The sequence below is a fragment of the Muntiacus reevesi genome, chromosome 8, assembly GCF_963930625.1.
Source record: "Muntiacus reevesi chromosome 8, mMunRee1.1, whole genome shotgun sequence".
NCBI classification, from domain to species: domain Eukaryota; kingdom Metazoa; phylum Chordata; class Mammalia; order Artiodactyla; family Cervidae; genus Muntiacus; species Muntiacus reevesi.
In genome coordinates, this window is record NC_089256.1 from 73,429,860 (window position 1) to 73,455,701 (window position 25,842).

Here is a 25,842-nt window from a genome sequence, read left to right on the forward strand (position 1 = left end):
GCGGGAAAGGGCGGGGAGGCCGGGGTGTGGAAAGTGTGGCGGCCCCGCCCCGTCTCTTGGAACTGCCGCGGCCGCCACAGCTGCCGCCGCCGCAGCTGTGCCGGACCGGCGCGGGTGCGCAGGCAAAAGGCTCCCTTTACCTTCTGAAAGGTGAAGACTCGGGGAAAAGGTGGTGGGGCTGCGACCGGAGCGAGGAAGGGCTGGGGTAGGCAGCCAGAGCCGAGCCCCGACCGAGAAGAGGAGGAAGGATGGATGGGGGACCGAGGCGAGCGCGGGACCCGCTAGGGCTCAGGCCCGTGAGGCGCCGGGCCGGGGATGTCGGCAGGGCACAGGGTGTCTGAGAGGTCGAAGTGACGCCGCTGCAGGCTGGGGGGAGAAGTGTGCGCCCACTGCCCGAGGGCCAGGTGCTGATGGCCAGGTCCTGTTATCCCCATCCTTCGCAGGGATGTGCGGCCTGGGCTGGGCCCCCCGCACTGAGGATCTGGGCGGCGGCGGAGGGCCGGGCGGCGCGGTGCGGGAAGGTCGTCCGGCGGTGGGACGGTGGGGGCCGGGATTTGCTGCCCCCCGAGCGGGTGAGCGCCTTCGGCGGGTATTCCCCAACCCCAGCGAGCTCTGCTGCGACTTTCCTCCCACCTCCCCACCAAAGGATGGAAAAGTTTCTAAGGCCGGAGTTAGAAAGTGCCCACTATTCCGGGTGCGTGTTCTGTAAATGCAGAAATAATAGATCCTTGATGCTTGGCTCGTAACTTGTCCGAAATGAGGCGTTTCCCTGCTTGCATGCTAGTTGTTAAAAAGCAAACAAACTTTTTGCATAGTACCCTCAGGAGAATTTCCCCAGCCCACCATGGCGGATGAAATTGATTTCACTACTGGAGATGCTGGGGCTTCCAGCACCTACCCTATGCAGTGTTCCGCCCTGCGCAAAAACGGCTTCGTGGTGCTCAAAGGACGACCATGCAAGATAGTGGAGATGTCAACTTCCAAAACTGGAAAGCACGGCCATGCCAAGGTAAATGCCCTTCCTGGTCTGCCGTGGCGTTGGGATTTTGATCATTTGTATTCCGTTACAGAACATGAGGTTTCTAAACTTATAAGTGTATAAGAACACGGGTTTTTTTTTCCCCCCCACAATTACTGGGTGATCAGCTATTTGAATACTGAAAGGTAGCATTTCCTTCTTGGGCCCTAATAATGTTTCATTAACTGGGAATTGAAACTTTCCTGAATCCTAGTGACTTAGGCAATCTATTCAGTTTACAAATGAAAAAACCTGTTCTAACATCATTCTAAGGAAACTAATTTCATTTTTCTTCAGCATTTTTATGATTGAATTACTAGACTATGATGTTGGGTCTTGATATGTCATGATACTGTTTAGTTGTTCACTGCTTCTCAGTTGTATGACCACTACTTTTTTTTTTTTTTTTTAAGAAAATAAAATTAGATGACCTTGGAAGGAGAAAGAATCTGTCATAATCAGCATTGGTATTATACTTCTGTGTATGTAATGAGTGATATCTTGGCAAAGATTAAACAGGTTTCCTGTTCTCCTTTCTCTGTTAGGTTCACCTTGTTGGAATTGATATTTTCACGGGCAAAAAGTATGAAGATATTTGCCCTTCTACTCACAACATGGATGTTCCAAATATTAAGAGAAATGATTATCAAGTAAGTATTAGTTTTCTTTAAAATACTACTTGTTTCCTAAAGGTGCAAATACTTTTTACTGTCAGTTGTAATTTAATAAAACCCACAAGTAGTTTTGTAGGTTCTTCTAACCCATTATTAGGTACTGCTTATCTTAGAAATTGGAGAAATATAGTGCTGTTTAACACTTGTACTTTAGGATGACTGCTAGTTTGCCCTTTAACATTCTTGCATTTTAAAAAATTTGAACACTTCCTGTTTTTCAGATCAAGTGACTCCATATTATGAGTCCAATGTTTAGTAAAATTACTATTCTCTTTGCTGTAAATTATTTCAAGTTTTAAATAATTCCCTTCCGGGTATTTTTTTTTTTTTAACCTTACCAGACCTAAGATTCTCAAGAAATTTTTGGAATTCATGTTCCACCAACCACGTGTGTATGTATTAGTGAATGAGTGTCAGAATTTGGTGTCCTTAAATAGGGAAATAAGTTGAAAGCCATAAATACAAAGGATAAAGTGTATGGTCACTGAATAGGGTGAAGGAAATAAAAAAAACTTCATAGTTGTTTTATTTATGTTCAGTGACCATGCTGTGACCTTTTGTTAAATTATAGGTATAAACTGCAGCTTTTAGTTCCAATTGTACATTTGGATAAGTCATGTTTAATGATAGTATTTTCTTGTTTGGAGTATTGATAGTAACTAAATCACTGACCTCATAGGATGTGGGAACTCAAATTAATCATAACTAAAGTCTTTCTTGAAAGTCTTCAATTTCTTTATCAAACATGCTGTATGTAGAACTCTTTTCTATTCATTTTACATAGTGAAAAATACAAATGTGATGCTCAGTTTGTGTTACCCAATTTAAACTGATTTCTTTCCATACCTTATATTGTGTTTATAATTTTTAAAGAATGTTACCATTAACTGCAATATCCGATGACTTGCTTTTATTTTTTGTCCACATTTAAACATATTTTTACACAATTTTAATCTAGTAAGTAGTTTTATATTTTCATTTTCCCTCTTAATAAATGTTTTCTATTGTTGTTTGAAAGTCTGTAGAAATTTGAATTGTCTTAGTAGAATAATAGAAAGTTTTTTTTTTAAGGCAGGCAGATCTGAGTTTTGATCTCATCCTGCCACTTTAAAGCTGGGTGATCTTGGACAAATTAGGCAACCTTTCTAAGCCTCAGTCTTCCCATCTACAAAGGAGGGATAATATGAAGATTAAATGAGAATATGTACCCCATAATTACCTCTTAATTAGATATATTCCCCAAAGTAGTTTTTCCTGTATAAAAACTTCACTTAATCATTGCATTATTCTTGGAGTACTTAATTTAGACTTTGCATATAGTGTTGCTGCTGCTACTAAGTTGCTTCAGTCCTATCTGACTTTGTGGGTGCTCTGTAAACATTTGTTAAATGCATACATGATTATTCACTGAGGTAAGGATGGTACAGCCAACTAAAGCTAAGCATAGAATTTTCTTTTGCCAAAAATGAATTTCTGTTTTCATCCTTAATGTGTGAATGCTTTGAATACGCAATATCCATTAATATTCACTCAGTATATAATGCTTTTGCCTTTGAGTGTTTCAGAAAAATAATATCATAAGTTCAGATGATTACCACTGTGATCAAATTAGCCAATCATTGATTAGAATTTAGAGTTAAGATAAAGGAAAGTTTTGGTATGAGTTGTATTTTGGCAGGACCAGAACTAGAATGAGGGAAATGAGATTGGTAAAGCCCTTGCCTCAAGCACAAAATTTTACATAAAGACAAGACCAGTAACAATGCCAAGCCACATAAGGGCCTAAGTCAGAAGGGAAAAATCAGAAATTTTGATCTTGTCTGAAAATTTGTTCATTATAGAGTTTTTGCATTCTAATTTTTAAAAATACTGCCTTAACCTGATCACTGAGGGTTTTCTGTGTTTGTGTGCACATGCACACCACCATAAATTTTGCACCCCAGACAAGTACCTCACTTGGTTCACTGGAGTCCCAGCCTTTGGTATATAGTCTGTGTTGCAGAGCTGATAAGAAAATGGCTCAAGCCTAACAGTCTAGGATCGGATCCTTTCTCTGGCATCTACTAATTACATGATGTTGGTTGACGAGCTATTTAATCTCTCATCTACCTTTTTGTATTTATAAAATAAGGATAAGAATAATAAACTCCTCATGGAATCACTGTAAGGATTAATTAGTTAATTCTGAGAACAGTGCCTTGCAGAGTGAGCACTCAGTGATCACACCCCTTCATTATCAAGTTAGCATGGAATACTTATTTCTGTTCATTTAAAAAATTCAGTTCGATGAGCCTTTCCAGTTATATTCATTGTGCTATGGTGGTCTTCACTATCCAAGTAGCTTGATTCAATTTGGCTACTTATAATCCTTTGTGTTTGCTGAATTCAGTATTTCAAGTGCCAGTTTGGCAGTCAGCTGAAGTGAAATATATACACATGTGTGTGTGTGTGTTTTCATTATAATAATTAAAAAGTAAATCTTTGTTTAAGAAAAGAAAGGTATTTATAATTTTATGTATTTTAAAGTAAGTTCAAAATGAAGGAAAAAATTGTCCCCTGAATTCCATTCTAAGATGTATCTGGAATTGCTAATTTCCATCCTTTCTCTCAAAACTAGTTATGGTTGTCTGGGGCTCACTGATAGTGTAAAATATAAATACACTTAAACACTTTTGGGAATCCCCAGGCTCTTAAATATAGAAACACTTGTTCAAACTCTGCTACTCCCTTGAATCATATTGCTTTAGAAAGTTCTATGTCCCTGTGCACCACACAAGTTAAATGCATTTTCAGCATTCACTAAAGTTTTATCTGTCATTTAAAGATCACTTTTCAGAAGGAAAGCTAATCACTACAGAACATGTTAAAGTATAGATTGCGTTTCTTTGGATTATTGGTGAATTGCCAAAACTATGAATATTAAACCCTAGTATATTCTTCAAATAAGTGTATGCCTTTTGTATAAGGAGTCGAATTTTGCTGTTGCAACTTAAAATAGAACAACAAAGAAAAAAATGATGCAGTGAATTCTCTGTGTTTGAAGTCTTTTTATACTTTTTAACCTGTTTGTGGCATCTTTGTGTTCCCTGGTAGAAGCAGTGTTTCTTTGGAATAGAAAACCTCTAAATCAGCAGATCCCAGTATTGCAGGGGGAAGAAACAGATAATTTTGCTACAGAGTCAGTGAGGGTAATAGTGAGAAGAGCCTTCTACCTTTGGTTCCTAGGCCTGTGTGTTTTACCTTTGGGAGAAATAGTACCATATATTGGAAGATATTGTAACCTGTAAAATAGCACCCAGGCCTGCAGTGTCCAGCAGGTGGCAAAGATGAGTAGGCCAATGCAAACTCTTAGAATGATGGGGGCACATGGAGCAGTGAATCCTCTGAGCGTTGTCCTGCTGTCTTTTATTTTGCCTGTCAAATGCATTTTTTAGCCAGAAATGATACTGTGTGAGGTACTGAAGGAATGTGACAGTTTATAAATCCACAGATGAGATTTCAGCAGGAGCACTGCAGGCAGTAAAGGCAAATTTATATGTAAAATAAGAAAATACTGCAGTGAGCACAAACTGCTGCCTCTTGCACGACGGAGGGAATATACTGTCACCAGGCGGCTGGCTCCTTGCCCTAGGAAATAGTGCCATATCAGTGACTCTGCATTGGTCTGTGCTGTGAGGGACCAGCAGCAGCTGTAGTCAGTAGTGGCTGGAGGTCACATCAGCCTTGGTGAGAAAAAACCTGAGTAAATTAGCTTATGCCACAACGGCCAGTCGTTCATAAGCCAGTTGAGCAAGGACTGGGAAGACTGCGGAAAGAAATTAAGTGGTGTTCGCCAATAGAATCATCTTGTCACCTAACTCTCTGCCTCCTCAGTAGCGTGTTCCCTTGGGAAGCATTTATAGGGACACATTCTCTATTCAGCGAGGTCCCATATACCACTCCCCCAGACCTTATTGTCAGCAGTTTTCCCATCTTGTTCTTTCGGTGTGGTTGAACTTCCATACAGACTCCTAGCCATTGCCCATCATCAGGGTAAATCGAAACCTTCAGTTCTTTCTCCTTTTGAGTCCAGTGCATGAAGGTCTCATCCCCACTGTCTCTGCGAGTAGTTTCATCAGACCATGCATAACCATCTAGAAACCACTGTGACTTTTTTTATTTTTCAATCAGCTGCTCATAGGGAACTCCCCCCCCCCCCAAAGCCACTGGTAGGAGTTGAGGGAGAAGTGGTAGATGTTGCAGAAGAAGGTCCTTTCTGAGTCTCATACAGCTTGCTCGTGCCTTCAGGACCTGCTCAAGTTGGTCTCATGTATGCAGCTCCCACTTGATGAGGAAGTGGTGCTGTGCATACCCAGTTTTATGGCTTGGTGGGCCAGATAGCACTCTAGTTGATAATAGCGTTCTTTACTTGTGGTGTTTGATAACGGTGGTCAAGCATTCAGTTCCTTCTTGCCCAGTCTCCTCCCCATCCCACCCCGCCCTCCCCCGCCTCGCCAGGGACCAGCAGCTCTAAAGAAGTAGCTTGAGAGTTCTGGAGGGAGAAGAAAAAGGAGGAGAAAAAAGGAGGTTTTACCTAAAAGTCTGACTGTTTTTAAATAGATTGAGAAATAAAATTAAGTTCAGAAGTTAGGGCTAAGAAGGCACCTGTAATGATACTATTCCTTCTCCAGCTTTCTGCTCTTGTACACCAATAACACAAATACAGGCAAAAAGTTGCCCCATGTTTTCCATTTTCATGTTCTTATCTGACCACATCATGGACAGACTCTCCAGTCACTGGCTTTCCCCACATCCTTCCTTCAGTTCATGCTTTGTTTCCTCAGCTCCCTGTGCCTCCAACTATTTAGTGGTTACAGTGCTCTTTCTGGAATTCTGAAATACCATAGCATTTTTCTCTTTTGCTTTTTATAGTAGACATTTTCAAAATATGATGAACCTCATATACCCATCACCCACCCTAAAAAATTATCAATACATAGCAAATCTTATTTCATTTATACCCCACCATCTGCTATTATTTCCTGTATCCTCTATCTCTTGATTATTTTGAAACTAATTCCAGATATCATGTTATTTGTCATTTCCTCTGCAAATATTTTGATACACATTTTTAAAAGGTAAGGGCTGTAAAGAGTAAGATCAAAGCACACTGGTGCCTCCAAAATTAGTAATTCCCTAATGTCTTCAAATGTCCAATCAGTATCAGCATTTTCTTAATTGTCTTTGTGTTTTGCTTTTTCAGATGTGATAGTTATTGTTTTTATTTTGTAGTTTTTCTAAATCAGGACCTAAATAAAGTCCACACATTGAAATTGGTTGAGGTATCTCTTAAATCTGCTTTATAGGTTCTCCTTTCTCATACATGCATTTGAGTCTTTCTTTCCTCCCTTCCTTTATTTCTCTCTCTCTGCCCTCTCTCAATTTTTTGATGAAGAACATTGTTCTGTAGACTTTCCCATGGGCTCTATTTTACTAATTGCATTTTCCTTGTTATTTAACATGTTCCTTTGTCCCACATATTTCTGAAAATGGATAATTAAATGTGCAGATCCAGTTTAGATTTTTATTTTTTTCATCTTTTTTCTTTAACAAGAACTACTCCAAAGGTGATGTTCTGTGCAGTCATCAAGTAAATAAATCTTATGGTTTGCTCTTTTGTGATGTTATTACATATGTAATAACTGCCTCAATCCATTAACTTACTAGGGAAGACAAAGTAATAATAACCAGTTACTCTTTAAAAAAAAAAAAAAGCCAGAACACTTCTATAAAGAGAAACTTTCCTTTAACTTTATTGATTACCCTTGGAACAGTATATAATAGGAAAGGCAATATAAAAACCTGCTTCTTTACCTTTAGTTACCAGTTTTCAAAATTAGTTGATTCTCTGGCTTTTATTGAAGATGATCAGTGAAATGTTTTTTTGCCATTTTGAACTCAAGCATTTAAACACATTTATGTTTCAATATATTGTAGTCATTATCATTATTCATTCTCAAATTGTTCTCTTTGGCCAGAGGGCCCTTATTTCAGTTAGCTCCTAAAACCCTTTGATATGGATCACCATGCTTTCACCTTTTGTATGCTTCCTACTCTGGACCTGGATTTATCCATTTTCCCAGGAGCCCTGTGGAGAGAAATAACGCCATACATTAGATTCTTTTAGTAGGGAACAATAGATGCCACACTCTGGTGCTAGTGTTCTGGGGGTGTGGTATAATTTCAGATGTCATTCAGCAGCTTGATATGCCACTGCATGACTGACTCTTCTATTACCAGTTTTCTGACCGTGCCCCTCTCCTGTCTCCTTGCTTACTATTAACAAAATGATTTCTCTTTCTACCAAAAAAAATTGTTCATAACATTTCAAAGTTACCAAATGAGTATTGTTGTTCAGTTGCTCAGTTGAGCCCAACTCTTTTCAACTCCATGGACTGCAGCACACCAGGCTTCCCTGTCCTTCACCATCTCTCAGAACTTGCCTCAAACTCATGTCCATTGAGTTAGCGATGCCATCCAACCATCTCATCCTCTGTTGTTCTCTTCTCCTTCTGCCTTCAATCTTTCCCAGAATGAGGGTCTTTTCCAACAAGCTGGCTCTTCACATCAGGTGGCCAAAGAAATAGAGCTTCAGCTTTAGCATCAGTCCCTCCAGTGAATATTCAGGATTGATTTCTTTTAGGATTGACTGGTTTGATCTCCTTGCAGTCCAAGGGACTCTCAAGAGTCTTTCTCCAACACCACCGTTTAAAAGTATCAATTCTTCGGCACTCAACATCCTTTATGGTCCCAACTCTCGCATCCATACATGACCCCTGGAAAAATCATAGCTTTGACTATATGGACCTTTGTAGGCAAAGTAAAGTCTCTGCTTTTTCAATACGCTGTCTAGGTTTGTCATAGCTTTTCTTCCAAGGAGCAAGCATCTTCTAATTTCATGGCTGCAGTCACTGTCCGCAGTGATTTTGGAGCCCAATAGAGTCTGTCACTGTTTCCATTGTCTCCCCATCTGTTGGCCATGAAGTGATGGGACCAGATGCCATGATCTTCGTCTTTTGAATGTTGAGTTTTAAGCCAGCTTTTTCACTCTCCTCTTTCACCTTCAAGAGGCTCTTTAGTTCCTCTTTACTTTCTACCATAAGGGTGGTGTCATCTGCATATCTGAGGTTATTGATATTTCTCCCAACAATCTTGATTCCAGCTTGTGCTTCATCCAGCCTGGCATTTTGCATGATGTACTCTGCATATAAGTTAAATAAGCAGGGTGACAATATATAGCCTTAATGTACTCCTTTCCCAATTTTGAAACAGTCCATTGTTTCATGTAAGGTTCTAACCATTGCTTCTTGACCAGCATACAGGTTTCTCAGGAGGCAAATAAGGTGGTCTGGTATTCCCATCTCTTGAAGAATTTTCCAGAGTTTGTTGTGATCCACACAGTCAAAGGCTTTAGTGAAGCCAGTGAGTAGATTTGCTTAAGGTGAAGGATCAGAAGGAAATATTTAGAATTATAGCTGTCTCCTTACCACCATCTCCTTCTGACTGTATAGAATCAGAGAGGGCTTTGAGGAAAGATTGAAAAAGCTGCACAGAACAGAAAAATGACAACATTAGCTTTTTTACAAGATTGAAAATTACAAAAGGGAAAATGGTACCTTGAAGGTGGAAAAATTTGGCAGATACTACTGTAACCAGGTGATGAAAGTCAACATTGCCAATAATAGGAAATAGACATTATTTACCTCTTGATGTGATACTCTGAGGACACATCATTTATGCAATAATCCTTCCAAAAATGCACTATCTTATTCATTAGGAAACTGACAAAGTCAAACTAAGAAACATTCTATAATTCGATGAATCTGTGCTTGTCAAAAACGTCAGTGTCATGAAAGACAAAGGATCACAAGCTGTTCCAAATTAAGAGACTGAACTGGTATCATAGCCAAAAAAATACCAGGCATGATCCTGGAGCTGGGAGGGAAAAAAAGACAATACTGCAGCTTTGAATACAGACTGTATATTAAATATGTTAACAATATTGAAGTTCCTGATTTTGAAAAATAAACTGTGATTATATAAGAGTATGTCTTTTCTTAAGAAGAACACAGTATTATTGCTGAAGAGTCATGATGTTTGAAACTTACTCTCAAATGGTTCAGTAAAAGTAAAAGAATAAGAATGTGTATGGAAACATTTTATATATTCCATATATACAAGAGATTTTAAAAAAGCACATGGTTAAATGTTAACAAAGATAAATTTAAGTAAAAGGCAAAGGATTTCATTGCATTACTTTTACAACTTTTCTTTATTTAAGATCAAATAATTCATTTTTATTTAATTTCATTTTTCTATAGCTTAGTTTTATTTTTGAAAATTTTAATTTTATTTATTATAGTAATTTATTTTAATGTTTGTAAACAGATATTTTAGTAGATGTTTTATAATATGTGTGTACATTTTTGTATTTGAAATGCTTTATAGTTCATCCCATGGCTTTTGAATGCTATGTTATGGATTGCTCTTAAAAAATAAAATACCATATAAATTTCAAAATACCAATATTATTATTTGGCTTATGTGGTTCAGTCACTAATGGAGTGGGAACCTTTTAACTCTTGAAATTGACAAGTTCTACCTCAGGGAGCTGCTAAACGAGCTAAAATAAATACAAAGAGCCTGTGGTTGTCTCCAAGTTACACTTCTGTCTCAGCCTCTTTGCTCCCCCTCCCCTTTTCTGCCGGCTACCTCACAAATGTTTGAGTGACCGAAAGATTCAAGTGTTTGTGGTGGCTCAGTAGGGTGGCTTTTTGTTTTTGAGGTTGTAGACATGTGCGGAAACTGAGATCTCCTGTGGTAGGTGCAGTTTCTGCGGAAAGCCGTTGCCCGAGCTGGCAGTGCCAGCGGAGAGCTTGGACACTCTCTGGGTGTGCCCGTGTCATGTGTAGTGCGAATGGGACCAGGGGCCCTGTCCTTGATTCCTTTTGTGTATCTCAGTGGTAGCATCCGGCGTGCTGTGCTGGCTGGTTGCCTTTCATAAAACCTTTTGGAATTCTAGGCACACTGATGGTGTACCTGCTTTTAGAATAAAGGAATGTGGCCTGCCAGTTTCCTCATACCTCTAATGAAAGAAATTCAATGATATCAAAACAGTGTCTTTTTGCAGGTTAGGTTGATGACTGGGTTTGTTGCATTAATGTCATCAACAAGCTAATCTTTTTCTTTTTAAAAAAATTTAGTGTTGTTAGCAGTGAGCTGGAAACTAAAAGTTTTCCACTTCAGTTTGTTTATAATCAAAATTTTATAATCAAATTATAAAACATATTGTTTATAGTCATGAAAAATTGAAAATAACTTTTATGCCTATGAATACAAAAATGGTTAAATCAGTAATTGTATCCATGCAGCTCTGAAGTGATTAAAGAGATTAAGGTAAGTCCATATTTTCCAAAATTGAAAGATTTCTAAGACATATTTTAAGTGAAAACAACTTGCTGAAAAATACTTATTTAACTCATTTATTTTTGAAAACAACTGTATTTGTATTGTGTACATAAATGTAAATACTTCTGGATACCCTATTAAAGGAAAGCCAAATTGTTGAATAATGCAGAGATTTGTGGGAGGGAAGAATGCAAGAAGGAATGAACTTATGTCTATACCTATCTTCTGCTTTTCCATGTGTAGCATACTTAAGTACCAAAAATTTATTAATGTATTACTGTGTACTTATACAAATAAATGTAGATGGCAATTCATGTTAAAATTAAAAAGGAGTGGATATAATCTAATCTGTGCAAATGACATAATTTCTTTCAATAGCTGATATGCATTCAAGATGGTTACCTTTCCCTGCTAACAGAAACTGGTGAAGTTCGTGAGGACCTTAAGCTGCCAGAGGGTGAACTAGGCAAAGAAATAGAAGGAAAATATAATGCAGGTGAAGATGTACAGGTAAAGACCTATGGGGAGATTGTTTTTTTAAGCCATTTTATAAAAGCTTTGACCTAAAGTAGTTAGCATAAAATACTATAAGAAATATGGCTGTTAAATACTGCTGAAATGTTGAAAAGGAACTCTAGAACAAGGCAGTTTTCCCAGGATACCTTTTACCATGCCCATTCCCAAAGAAAGTATCAAAGTTAATTTTTCACTACAGAGACACTGTCAACCCCAAATTTGTTTTGAAGGTAAGCCTGAATTGGTCTGAAGGATGAGAAAGGATGTTATGGGGATTCTAAAGAGTGAAGGTGATTTATTTTATCTTTGTTATAACTTTCAGAAGTATAACATCTAAGTATTGCGGCATTTATAGTTCTTATTCTCCTGTTCCCTGGAAATTGTTTCAAAAACCACAATTTAAGAAATTCTTCTCTAGAAAACTGTAGAGAAAGATGATGTGATCTTGGAATGCCTCTTTCCAAAATAAATACGTATAAAACATCCACAAATACTCATCTCATCCTCTCCTTCCCTCATTGTGTCCCCAAGTCTGTTCTCTATGTTTGGAAACGTATACATTATCACATGTGAAATAGATAACCAGTGGGAATTTGCTGTATGATGCAGGAAGCTCATACCCAGTGCTCTGTGACAGCCTAGAGGGGTGGGAGGGAGCTTCAATAGGGAGAGGACAGAGGTATACATATGGCTGATTCCTGTTGATGTATAGCAGGAACCAACACAATATTGTAAAGCAATTATCCTCCAATTAAAAATAAATAAATTTTTTAAAGTTAAATAAGCAGGGTGAAAAATAGATCCACAATTATCCAGTGTATGATGAGTTAAGTATATCTCATATAGATATTGCCTTTTGAATAACTTTTTAGCTGCTTTGTTTTCCTTCTAGGTGTCTGTCATGTGTGCGATGAGTGAAGAATATGCAGTAGCCATAAAGCCCTGCAAATAAATGGGAGCATCAGGCATGAGCGAACTGTATAGGTCTGGATCAACTATAGATCTAAAGTTTGGTTCTAAGTTGTCACCAAAGCTATGGCCTTCATAAGCAACCTCATTTCTTTTTCAGTTGTTTTGAAATTGTGCTGAGTTAGTTTTGCAGGCAATTAGTAATTTAAAAAAATAATCAAGATATATAACTTTTTTTTAAATTTTGTAGGTGTCTTTCTTATAACATTCCTGTGGTTTTCAGTATGTGAGTCCAAGAAATAGATGAGATAGCTTCAGCAGATGTGATTTGTCTGAGCAAATCATTCCTGAATTTTAGTTAAATGATAAATAAACCAGGGTTTTAAACAATGTAGCATCCAGTGGTATTGATATACCACATTTAAGTTGAATTGCTCTGCATTAATTTCAAACTTAATATCATAGAATAAGTAGATTATGGATTGGAATTGTCAGAATTTCAGCCTGGGTGTGGCAAGTACAGAAAAAATTATGTTATCAAAAAGTGCCAGTTATCTTAGTAGCTGTGTGCAGCCCACCTGTGTTACCTCAGTCATTCTGTTCTTTGCTAAGTTTCTGGCAGACTTAATATAATCTGTATTATGGTCATTTTAGTACTTGGTAGTGCTTAACAGAGGCAGTAAACTGTTGTGTGACTGTTAGCAAGTCATATTGTAAAGAAGACCCAAAGGACAGTGGCAGAGGGTGTTGGGAAAAGCTATAGGTTTTTATTTGAGGCCTTTGTAATCAGCATAAAAATAGGAAGTTTCTGTTTGCATTTTTAACTTTTGTTTTCTCTATTTAAAGGAGTGATGTGCTTTACAGGATACTATGCAGTACTTATCGATTATGTTGAATAGTTGATATTTGTAGTAATCACTCCTTTCCAGACATTTTTAAGTAAACTTTTTTTGACATCAAAATATTTGTTAAACAAAAACTGGAAATTCTTAAATTATTTGGAATGCTTGTTAAATTTATGTATGTTTTTTCTAACATGAAAGTGAATCATAGAAGAAAAATTCCTTTATATGATTATTATTTAACTTAAGTATATGTATTTATCTGATTGTCATGTGACTTAATTCACTTTCTGATATGAAATATAGCTAAGAAAGATTTCTATAAACTAAATTACTTTTAAAAGTATTTTAGGTGATTCTGCTACATTTCTATTCAGTCTTTTGGATCATATATCTATTTCCAGAATTCTGGCATTATCACAGGGTTTGTGAGGACTTTTGACTCAATAACAGCCATTATATTGCAGTGAAACTTAGAGCAAAATCACCATTTCAGTAATACTTTCATTCTCTAAGATTGATTATAAGACCTCTCCCATCATACATTGACTTCTAAAAGGCCTTTGTACCCTGTCACCTAGAGGAAAATCTGCATGATGCTATAATTCGTCTATTCAGTGATTGGAAATAGCATTAGGAACAGAAGATCCCAGTTTTAGTTACTTAATTTGCCCACACTTTTAAATCTTGTATTGGCCTCAGCAAAACCACTTGGAGAAGAAGCAAGATGCTTTAAGGAAATGCAAGAGGAATTCTGAAGCACAAGAAATATTGATGTTGTAGTTAATCATTTTTTAGTATAACATTTTAGCTTTTACCCATCTAAAGCACAATTAGTAATTAGGCTAAATTGTTTCATTTCGGGAATTCCATTTAGGTATCTACTAGATACTGCTCTAGTTTTTTTAGTACTCTGTAGTTTGTATCTTACTTGTGACTGGTTGGCATCCTTACCTGCAGGAATTCCAGAAAGTTACCAATCTGTGCTTCTTGCTGGCCATTCATATGACCCCAGTTAACTACACTAGTATTCTGGTTTAGTATTAATTCTGGATTAGCATGCCCTTGTTCTTCCTAATTTATCAAACTTCACATAAATATATTTTCAATTGCAAGGTAAAGTATTTCATTTGCAAGGTATATATAAATTATAATAATGCACCTATACTTCATACATTGAATGGCAAAAGCTACTTATGAATAAGTATTTTAAGTACTAAAATAAAGTGTAAATACTCTTCTGACATATAATAATAGGTATAGATTTTAAAGATATGGGACTGTTTATTTTCATGTAAGTCAATACTTGTTTCTCTTGAACAATATATTTCATTTAGAAAAGCTTTATAAATTGTATTAAAAGGAAGCAGGAAACATTTTTTAATAGAACAGAAATGACTTCATTCTTTTTTGACATCAGAAATGTTCAAAGTTGATTCCTAGTATTTGTTGTACTTTTTTGTAGTAAATGTTAAATGTTAAATATCAGAGTTGCCACATGTAGAATGTAGACTGTCGTGTTGATAGATTATACAGTGATACACCTTTTTGTCTGCAGGCATTTCAGCAATTTATATGCAGTATTATAACAAGTGGAATATTTGTTTCTTTCTAGAACAACATTTTATTTCTACTGTGAAGACTTTGTTATATCTTATTTGCTAAAAGTTGTATACCCTCTGAAATAGGTCAAGTTATTGCTGCTTTGACTTAGCATTTGCATCATAAACATAATTACCATGTTTCTTTCATGCTCCCCTCCAAGGGCTGTCAAGTCACTTGAAATTGTTGCTAACCAAGCTCTTGAATCCATTTCCATTTATGGTACAAAATTCTGTATGGATGCTTTATAACTATTACCAAAACTCTCCTGCAGCCAGAGCATGAAATCTTTAATAGGAGATGCTGCAATAAAAAGTTTAGGCTATAAAATTGGGGGATACAATTTTTCATTATAGCACAACATGTGTGCATATGCACACATAGCTTAGTATGTTTGTTCATTTTACAAAGTCCTTCCAACTCTTAAAAGTACTGTAGTCTGGTAGTGCCTCAAATGTTCGTAACTTTTTTTTTATTTACAACTTTTCCAGAATTTGTTTTTGTACTTTAAAGTTTCTCAATTAGATTATTTCTAGTTGTAATTCGAATGCATTGTTCTCAGGGCTGTTTGTGCTAAGAGCTGAAGTTTCCTTATTTTAAAGCTAACTGCCTGAAAGAATATTGCAAAATTTTCCCACATTGTAATACAATGATACATACAAATAAAAGTCTGTAATATCAACACACTTAAACTATATGCTAAATATTCAAGAAGAAAAATGGGAACATTGCTAACATCTATACTGGAATCTTGCCATATTTTTTTCATTTTAGAAAAGAATTTGGTGGTCTTATCTTGGAACCTTATCCTTAATGATACACATGAAAGCATTCCTTTGGCATGGACTCCAAAGATAGCTTTAGAGCCAAACTTTGATGTGGTGATTCTCAAAACATGTCTAGGGACAACAGAATTAAAATTCATAATACTTTGGGGATTACATTAAAGTGTTTACAGATTGAATTCTGTATATGAGCTAGTAACAAATTTTTTATAAGAAAATATGACTCTTAAACAGTATATGTGCAAACTATAAGCATATTTCCATAAACAGCATAATATTAATTGGTCAACAGTTTTAAATTTTCTGATACCATCTAGGCATAATATTTCATAGTTTTCAAGCCTTTTTTCCTCCCAGCATTTGGACAAGTAATAGGAAACAAAGGCTTAAGAAAAATTTATTGTGAAAAACCTTAAAATTGAGAAAATTCAATCCATTAACTTTATTAAATTTTCTTTCTCTGAACTGAGCATATGGTATTATTTGATTTTAGCAGGGGACATTTGGATTTAGCTTACAGAACACAGATGTTCTATGGGAACATGACTTGAAGTTCTATATAATTTAATATTTTTTCATTAAATGACCATCTGAGCATCAACGTAACTACCAAGTGAGGTCAAGTGCCTGAAAAGTGCTGTATATATCTATATACGTTTTCCTTACATGAAAGATGAATCTTATAGGAATGCATATCAGGCTTTCACCTGCGAAAAAAACATTCTTGTTGCCAAACCTTACCATCCACCACTATTCCTGACTCCTTATTACTGGTTGAAACCTATTTTACAATTAAAAGAGAGGTTCCTTTATTTATATAAAGTCCCTGAAACTATGTCTTGATATTGGTAGACTTAAGTTTATCATAGTTCAAGATTGCACTTTTTTAAAACTCTGGATATAAAATTTATTCAGTGGTGACTATACAGCTTGTCATAAGTCATGGTTGTGATCTTTCTTGAGAGGAATCCTTTATGTGGTTAATATCTACTATAAATAGGCACTCTTGTGCTTGTTATAAATGCAGATTCCTAGCTCTGTACTGTTTCTGTCCTTCTCTTCAAAAAGGAAATAGTTGAAATGGCATTGTCTAATCCAGTGGCACTTTATTAGTAATACATTTTATTTGTCATAGGTATAAGAGAACTCATGCTCTTACCTGCAGAGACTCATATGTTTTGGCTAAAACTTTAAAATTGTAAGATATGTAGTATGGGTATTATTATAATTGTGTATTTTACATTTCAAAAATGGGTAAAATTCACATATTAAGCCTTTGACTCTGTTAAAATAATTGTGAAATCCTTTAAAATGTAGATAGTAAACTTATCAATTATAACTTTTTGTTACAATATATTTGTCTGTTAACTTCATCAGTTATATTAAATAAAAATAAAGTTAATTTAACAGCTTATGCTATTCTTGTATATGTACATTCCTAGAGACATTTTCATACTAGAAAATAACTACTGTTAAAAGAAAATCTAACTTGTATTTTGTTTTTCTGTATTTTAGGTTCTTATTGTATAGTACCCTAGCTTTACATCTGGGAATGTTAATTTCTAAATTTAAGCTCCAGATTTAGATATACTTTTTTTTTTTTAATCTTTTAAGTTTTTAATAGTTTTTAGAATATATAAAATACATGGTTCACAATTCTGTAGATACAAGAATAAATATCTCTCTTCCTCCTCTTACTGTGCATTCTTCTAAGGATACGTAATGCAAGAGAGTTTAGTGGTCCCAACCCCTGACCAGGGTCTGAGGTGTTCCTTCCCTACCAGACTTGCTGTTCGCTTTCTATACCGATGTGAATGGTGTGATGAATCCTAGAAGCAAACTCTTTTCCCAATCCTCATCATATCTAATCAACACCATCTGGACAGATTCATCCTGAGGTGGCGCAGCAGTTTCTTCCTTTTACCCACTGTACCATTCTAGAACATCTCTCTCACTTCCTGACGTGGGGACCAAACCAAGACTATCAGCATAGTTGTCACCTCATATCTGTGATCAGTATTACTGTTACCCATAACCCTCCAGAGAAGCACCAGATTAAAGTCTTGTACTCCTCAGCCCCACTCTTTTTTGCCACTTGCAAGCATCAATAACTTGTATCCCAGAAACAGGCATGGGAGGGAAAAAAGAGGGAAAAGGGACTAAGTGTATGTCACATATCAGCTTGAGTTTCTTCCCACCCCCCACCCCAACCTCATATTTAACCATTCTGTCCAAATAGGGTGCGTCCTATGGAATTGCCACTTTTAGAACTCGCACTGCCTGTCTAAAGTGTGTTCCACCAATTCCCACGATACATTCAGCAGGATCAGTTACAATCACCAGGTGTGTATCACCTCAAAAGGACCCACCTACAATGTTTTATCAATCCACTGTCCAATTTGTGAGTTATTTGAATCCAGTCGAAACAATTTTTGATCCCACCCGTGGGTAGTACCTAGCATCACAATAACTTGTGTCCTGGTCTTTAGAAGGGCAACAAGACGTGGCAGCCACAGTCGCTACCAGATCGCTGACAGATTCTAGTTGGGAGAAGGGAGGTTTATCTACCTAATATTGATAGTGTCTGCCTTTTTTGTTCACACTGATGTGTGTGTGTTTCACTTAAAATTGTTGCCACTCTAGTGCATGTTTATTTTGTACAATCATTGAGGTAAATCTTAGAGAAAAAAATACAAATACATGGAACTTTCAGAAAAGAAAAGGACATTTAGGGCACAAAGAAAACCGTTTCTACAAAGAGGAAATGGTAAAAGTAATGCTGATACGAATCCTAAGTGAAAATAAAAAGACCCTTCTACCTGGAAATTTGAAAACCTATTACATAATTCTATAGTGAAAGGAGTACTACAAACAATTCCTGAAAAATAATGAAAACTGTATATCAGAATCTATGTAAAGCTGTATACAGGAAAATTTGTAGCCTTTACATATATATCAAAAATGAATATAAATAAATTCCTAAATCAAATAATCAGAAAAAAAGAAACCAAAAGAGAGCATAAGGGAAGAAATGATATAAACAGAATTAGGTGACTAGAGAGCTTCCCTGGTGGTTCAGTTGGTATAGAATCCGCTTGCAATGCAGGAGACGCAGGTTTGATCCCTGGGTCAGGAAGGTACCCTGGAGAAGGAAATGACAACCCACTCCAGTATGCTTGCCTGGGAAATCCTATGGATAGAGAAGCCTGGCCAGCTACAGTCCATGGGGTTGCAAGAGTTGGACACGACTTAGTGACTAAAAATTGAAATAAAAAATTCTGGTTTTCTTAAAAAACTAACAAATCACTGGCTAATTTATTTAAGGTAAGTAAAAGAAGAAAAGACAAAAGTAAAAAATGAGAACAAGAAAGAATGACTAAATGCAGAGAGAAAATGAAAAATTCTATGCAGATAAATTTGAAAACCTAGATGATACAATTTTTTAAGGAAAATATGGTTATTAGAAACAACCTCCATAGAAAGAGAAAGCTTAAACAACTTTTTTTTTCATTTATTTTTATTAGTTGGAGGCTACTTACTTTACAATATTGCAATGGTTTTTGCCATACATTGACATGAAACAGCAATGGATTTACATGTGTACCCCATCCTGAACCCCCTCCAGAACAACTTTAAAACAGAAAGTTATCAAGAAATTGTTCACACACACACACACACACAAAAAAAAACCCCAACAACCAAAAATGAAACCAGACAAATAGTTTCACAGAATTTTACCAAACTTTATTAGAGTCCAGATGGTCTCAACGTTACATAGATTGTTTTAGAGCATAGAAAATTAGAACTCCCAAATTCTTTTTATAAAACAAGTATAACATTGATACCTGAACTTGATAAAGATGACAAAAATAAATACAAGTACTCATGCAAATATCCTAATATATTATTCAAGTAGTGAACAGACTCAAACCACACATGAAGAAAATGATACCCACACCCACATGGAGTTTATATCAGAGATGCAAAAATAAATCAATATTATGAAATCTTATCAATTCACTCCCAAGCAAATAGATTAATATCTTAGGAACTCTCTCTTAATAGTATTCACTATATTGAGTCTAAAGAGAAAGGTCATATTATTTTCTCCATAGATGCTGAAAAAAAACTTTGGGTAAAACAAAACTCATCCTCAAAACATCTCTAAAATGGTAGCTGTGTCAGATTCATGAAATTATAGAAAAATTCCTTATTTGTGTTACTAGTGCTATGTTCCACATGCAATAAATATGATTTCCCCCCACAACTTGTTTACATGAAGTACAGGTAGGTTTCTGTAACAACCCAAGTGGGCCATTTTTTAAAAGGTAACTAGCTTTTACTAAATGCAAGATCAGACCAGTGCTGCCAAAGTTGGGAACAAAGTTCAGCAGAGATTATCTGGGATCTCTGAAACCAAATTATTTTACCTGAACTTGGTGAAAAAAAAAAAAAAACTCTTCGAAAGAAAAAAAACAGGTGGATGAATATTTACCACCAATATATCTCCATTTACACATGATAACATGGTATATATAACACTGTGTGTATGTGTGTGCATGATCACATGTGGGTGTGTGTTTGTGTGTAAAATTGTAAAAGCTAGCCTTTTACCTAATGGAAAAACACTGAAGGCATTCTCAGTAAGGTCAAGAAATAGACAAGAATGCCCACTATGTTGACAACTATTATATTGTTCTGGAAGTATCAGCCAATACTATTGCACAACAGAAAACAGTTAAGACACATTAGAATTGTAAGAGAAGAAGCTTTCCTATTTTTAGGTGATCTGATAGAATACCTGTGAAATCCCAGATAATCAATGATAAAGCTAACTCAATAGAATTATTCATCAAATTAGAAGGAGGATATAACATTAACATATAACAGCATTTATATACAAAAATAATAACCAATTAGAAGATATATAATGGAAGACCTTATTTACAGTAGCAGCAAAAAGATAAAATATGAACATATAAAAAATTTTTCAAAACCTATATGAACTATAAAACACTACTGAAAGACACAAATCTGACTTAAACAGGTGGAAAGATATTCCTTGTTCTTGGCTGATAGCTCAACACTGTTGAGATACTAGTTCTACTTAATTTATAAACATAATGCAGCCCCCTCAAACTACAAGCCTTTTTATGGAGCTAAGCAAGTTGCTAAAAAGTTCATGTGGAAATATAAACAAGAAATAGCTAGAAAAATACTGAAAAGAGCTATAAGTGGGGACTAGCACTACGGAAATTAAAACTTACTACAAAGTCTCTATGGGGTTTCCCAGGTGATGCCAGTGGTAAAGAACCCACGTGCGAATGCAATAGACATAAGAGACACGGGTTCGATCCCTAGGTCGGGGAGATCCCCTGGAGGAGGGTATGGCAACCCACTCCAGTATTCTTGTCATGGAGAATGCCCTGGACAAAGGAGCCTGGAAAACTACAGTCCACAGGGTTGCAAAGAGTTGGACACAGACTGAAGCAACTTAACACACACACACACACACACACACACACACACACACACACACACACACACACACACACACACACACACACACACACACACACACACCTGGAAAACTACAGTCCACAGGGTTGCAAAGAGTTGGACACAGACTGAAGCAACTTAACACACACACACACACACACACACACACACACACACAGTCTCTATAATGAAAAGAGTGAGGTACTGGCAAATAAACAGACCAAAAGAGTGAAATATGAAGTCTCAAAATAGACCCAAATATATATACAGAAATTCTGTATTTGATAAAAGTAGTACTGCAAACCACTGGGCAAATATTAATTTAGCTAAATTGTGCTGTGACAATTGGAAAAACATAAACTTGGGAAAAATAAAATGAATTCCATACAACATACTTAAGAATAAACTCCAAATGAAGCAGTGGTCCAAATGGAAACAATAAACTCTACAAGTCCTAGAAGATAATATGGGTGAATTGCTTATTAACTTGGCTTCCTTTCAACCATGACTGAAAATCCAGATACAATAAAAAGATTTACAGATATATATATTGTAGATAAAAAACAATAAATGGAGCAAAATGCTAATAGTAGGTAAAAGTCTAGATAAAGGATATATAGACACACATATATATTTATATATTCTTTACCAGATTTTCATTGTATTTATATATGTATACATTGTTTTGAAATATTTTTACAATTTTAAGTTTGAAATAGTATATAAAGTTTTTTAAATTTCAAAAAAGTATGTATTGTACGAACTAATATTTAAAAATGTATATAATTACTTGTATAATCTAAATGATGTAGGTATACCAATACACATTCATAAACATGGCATGTTCCAAAGGATTAAATAGCTATTTTAAGCAGGTGTGATTTTAGATATTTTTATGCATTATCTTTTTTACTTCTTTGTATTTCCTTTCATGAGCCATTTATTTCAGCATTAGAGGATAATAATTTTGTTCTTCAAAAGTTTCTCAAAGCATTGCTTATAGTAGTGAAAAAATGGAAATAATCTAAATGGACACAAATAGGTGAATGATTAAGATAAAAATGACAAGTAATAAAATTAAGCAATGAAAACAGATAATTGTTCTCATTTTAAAGGTTGGTCAATTATTCAGAATTCTTTTTGCACAGTATAGCAAGAAAATCTGAAACTGCAATTGTTAAAAATAATTTTAAAATAACTGGTTTTTCTAAACATACACTGAGGGCTTCACTGGTGGCTCAGTGGTAACAAATCTGCCTGTCAATTCAAGAGATGCAGGTTTGATCCCTGGTCTGGGAAGATCCCAAATACTGTGGAGCAATTAAGGCCCTGGGCCACCACTACTGAGCCTGAATTTTCACAAACCACACACACTTTATGTAACCACTCCCAAGATCAAGAAACAGTACATTACTAGCACAACAGACACACAAAATAAACTTTTTTTTATATGCAATAGGTGTTTGTTTAGATTTACTCACAACTTAGACCTTTCTTTGCTCACTATTCCTTTTGGTAGATAGCACTTCTTTCTAGGATTATTTTTTTTTATCCCAAAGTATATTTTTCAGAGTTCCTTTACTAGCGGTCTGTTGTTAATAGCAAATTTTCAGTTTTGTCATCTAAAAATGTCTTAAATGCATCTTTACTCTTGAAAGGTAGTTTTAAACTTTTTAGGTCTAGGTAGACGGTTATTTTCTCTTGTGTATGCGTCAGTTGCTCAGTCGTGTCCAACTCTTTGCAACCCCATGGCCTGTAGCCCACCAGGCTCTTCTGTCCATGGAATTCACCAGGCAAGAATACTGGAGTGGGTTGCCATGCCCTTCTCCACCTTTTTTTTTCTCTCTTAGTACTTTGAAGATACTAATTCTCTGCTCCTGGCTTTCTGGAGAAGGCAATGGCAACCCACTCCAGTACTCTTGCCTGGAGGGTCCCATGGAGGGAGGAGCCTGGTGGCTGTAGTCCATGGGGTCGCTAAGAGTGGTACACGACTGAGCGACTTCACTTTCACTTTTCACCTTCATGCATTGAAGAAGAAAATGGCAACCCACTCCTGTTCTTGCCTGGAGAATCCCAGGATGGGGGAGCCCAGTGGGCTGCCGTCTATGGGGTCACACAGAGTCGGACACGACTGAAGCGACTTAGCGGCAGCAGCAGCTGCTCCTGGCTTTCATTGTTGCTGATGTGAAATCAGCTGTTAATGTATCTCCTGTTAATAAACATTTTGGCTTTTCTTTCTGGATGCTTTTGAAATCACTGTGTGTTTGTGTTTTGAAGTTTCACTACAATGTGTTTAGGCATGCATTTCTTTTTAATTATCCTGCTTGAGGCTTCCTGAATCTAAGAATTTAGCCATTATTTCTCTAAATTTTGCCTTACCCCCATTCTCTCTATTGTACCCTTCTGTGCGTGTGTATGTGCTTAGCTGCTAAGTCATGTCCGACTCTTTGCAGCCCCGGACTTGTAGCCCACCAGGCTCCTCTGTCCATGGGATTTTCTCAAACAAGAATACTGATGTGTACTGCCATTTCCTTCTCCAGGGGACCTTACTGACCTGGTACCCTTCTAGATTTCCCATTTGACATAACTAGAACATTTTTCCTCTGACATCTTTGTCTCTTAACCTACCTTTTTACATTTTCTCTTTGTCTATGTTGCATTTTAAGTAATTTCCCATTCACTGATTTTCTCTGCAGTTATCTACTCCCGTTTAACTCATCCACTCTTCCTAATTAAAGATTTTCTGTTTTAAATTTTTAGAAATTCTACTTTGTTCTTGTTTTTAAAAAATTCCTGGCCAATTTAAATTGTCCCCAGTTCCTTTATCATATCTTAAAGAGTCTTAGCTTTTAAATATATTGAAGATAGTTATTTGCATTTGCTTCTGCCTGGCACTATCAAGCCAAGCACACTTTTAAACTGTCTTTTTAGGCTGGAGCTGTCTCATACCATTTGAGCAGAACTAATTCTAGCCCTAAATTGGTATGAGCATGAGGACTGGTCATTTCTGCCCCCAAAAAATTCTTTAGCTTTTCCATCAACTTAACCATATATTAGAAATTATTGATAAAACTATATTTTATCTAGTTTTTTAATGTGGCTTCATATGGGAGGGTGTTCCTGTGAATCTAACCTGCCATATTGTTTTTTATTTTACTGCTCTATTCAGGCACTATTATAATATAGATCCAATGACTGAAGGTTATATTAGAAATATATCTATCACATATTATAGTATCTATATTTGAATAGCAGAAATGGCAACTTCCCTTCATTGTTCTAAATTATCTTGGCTCTTCTTAGACACCTATTATTTCATATGTTTTAGAATCTATTGTCAAAATAAAAAATATTTGTAGGGTGTGATAGGCAATGTATGTACATATACAAGATATATAATGGAGACAGAGAATCTGTGTTTAAAATTGGTTATTTATAATGTTTAATCTTACTGTCTTACATTTCTGGTTAATATTTTCCTCAAGTTTTTTTTTCATAATTAAAATTTTTTTTTCTGTTATAGTTTCTATTTATTTATCTTGGGATTACTAGTTATTTTCAAAAATATATTGTTTTTGATACCCACTTTGTACAAATGGCTTAATAGTTTTATGGATTTTTTTTGTCATTGCATGCAAGACGGCCAAAAACAAGCAATAGAATAATAAGTGCCTCAATTAATGGCTTATTTTCAAAATATCAATAGTACAAGGATCATTTCTACTTTTCAGCCTGGGCAGCCCTGGAAGAGAAAATGCCAATTGCTCTTCTTTTTCCTTAATGTTTATAATATAAATAAAATCACAGTGGTTCCTGAAGCAAACAAGCAAAAAAAGTTGAAGTGAATTTCTTCTAGGAATTCAACAGTTCTATTTAGAATCTACACATTGTATGCTTCATTAAAGCATAGCTCTCACTATTACTAATCATTTTTCACCAAGAACATACACAGCTATCCCTTTCTGGGGTTGCTCTCCAAATTAATAAAAATCCACCCCAGCCTCTACACTTGCCCACCCCACCCCCTTGCATGACAGTTTCACCTCAACAAACAAAAACACGCTGAGAGGCATGCCACATTTCTGAAATGACATCAACTGAGAATCCTTCAAAGCTCAGAAACTTTTCTTTTTCCTTTTCTCATCAACTATGTCACCACCACATATCCATCCTCTTGTGTCTTGTACATTTTAGTAGTTAGATCTCAGCAAAATATTCCTTGGATGGCATCACCGACTCAACGGACATGAGTTTGAGTAAACTCTGGGAGTTGGCAATGGACAGGGAGGCCTGGCGGGCTGCAGTCCATGGAGTCTCAAAGAGTCGGACACGGCTGAGAGACTGAACTGAACTGAAAATATTCCTCGAATGTTTACTGGGAGGCACTGCGGATGGAGTCAGGAGTCGTAGGATTAACCCTGTGTTGTGTGCTGTGCTTAGTCGCCCAGTCCTTTCCGATTCTTTGAGAACCCATGGACAGAAGTCAGGCACCTCTGTCCACCGGAATTCTCCAGGCAAGTATAAAGGGGGACGGGTTGCCAGGCCCTCCC

The 25,842-nt window shown here is 36.3% G+C and overlaps 1 protein-coding gene across 1 annotated transcript; it reads left to right on the forward strand.

Moving 5' to 3' along the window:
- The first annotated feature begins 21 nt into the window (after positions 1-21).
- Positions 22-17,210, forward strand: EIF5A2 (eukaryotic translation initiation factor 5A2). The gene is made up of 5 exons (XM_065943067.1): positions 22-150; positions 816-1,009; positions 1,564-1,668; positions 11,518-11,649; positions 12,548-17,210. Exons 2-5 carry the CDS (start codon positions 845-847, stop codon positions 12,605-12,607), a joined length of 462 nt encoding a protein of 153 aa, XP_065799139.1. The 5' UTR covers positions 22-150; positions 816-844; the 3' UTR covers positions 12,608-17,210.
- The last annotated feature ends 8,632 nt before the right edge of the window (positions 17,211-25,842 follow it).

What these genes read in the sequence shown, in the direction of transcription:
- EIF5A2 (XM_065943067.1), top strand. Translation starts at nt 845, where the DNA reads ATGGCGGATGAAATTGATTTCACTACTGGAGATGCTGGGGCTTCCAGC. An exon ending in GAAAGCACGGCCATGCCAAG is followed by an intron (nt 1,010 to 1,563) that starts GTAAATGCCCTT and finishes TTTCTCTGTTAG; the next exon opens with GTTCACCTTGTTGGAATTGA. An exon ending in ATGCAGGTGAAGATGTACAG is followed by an intron (nt 11,650 to 12,547) that starts GTAAAGACCTAT and finishes TTTTCCTTCTAG; the next exon opens with GTGTCTGTCATGTGTGCGAT.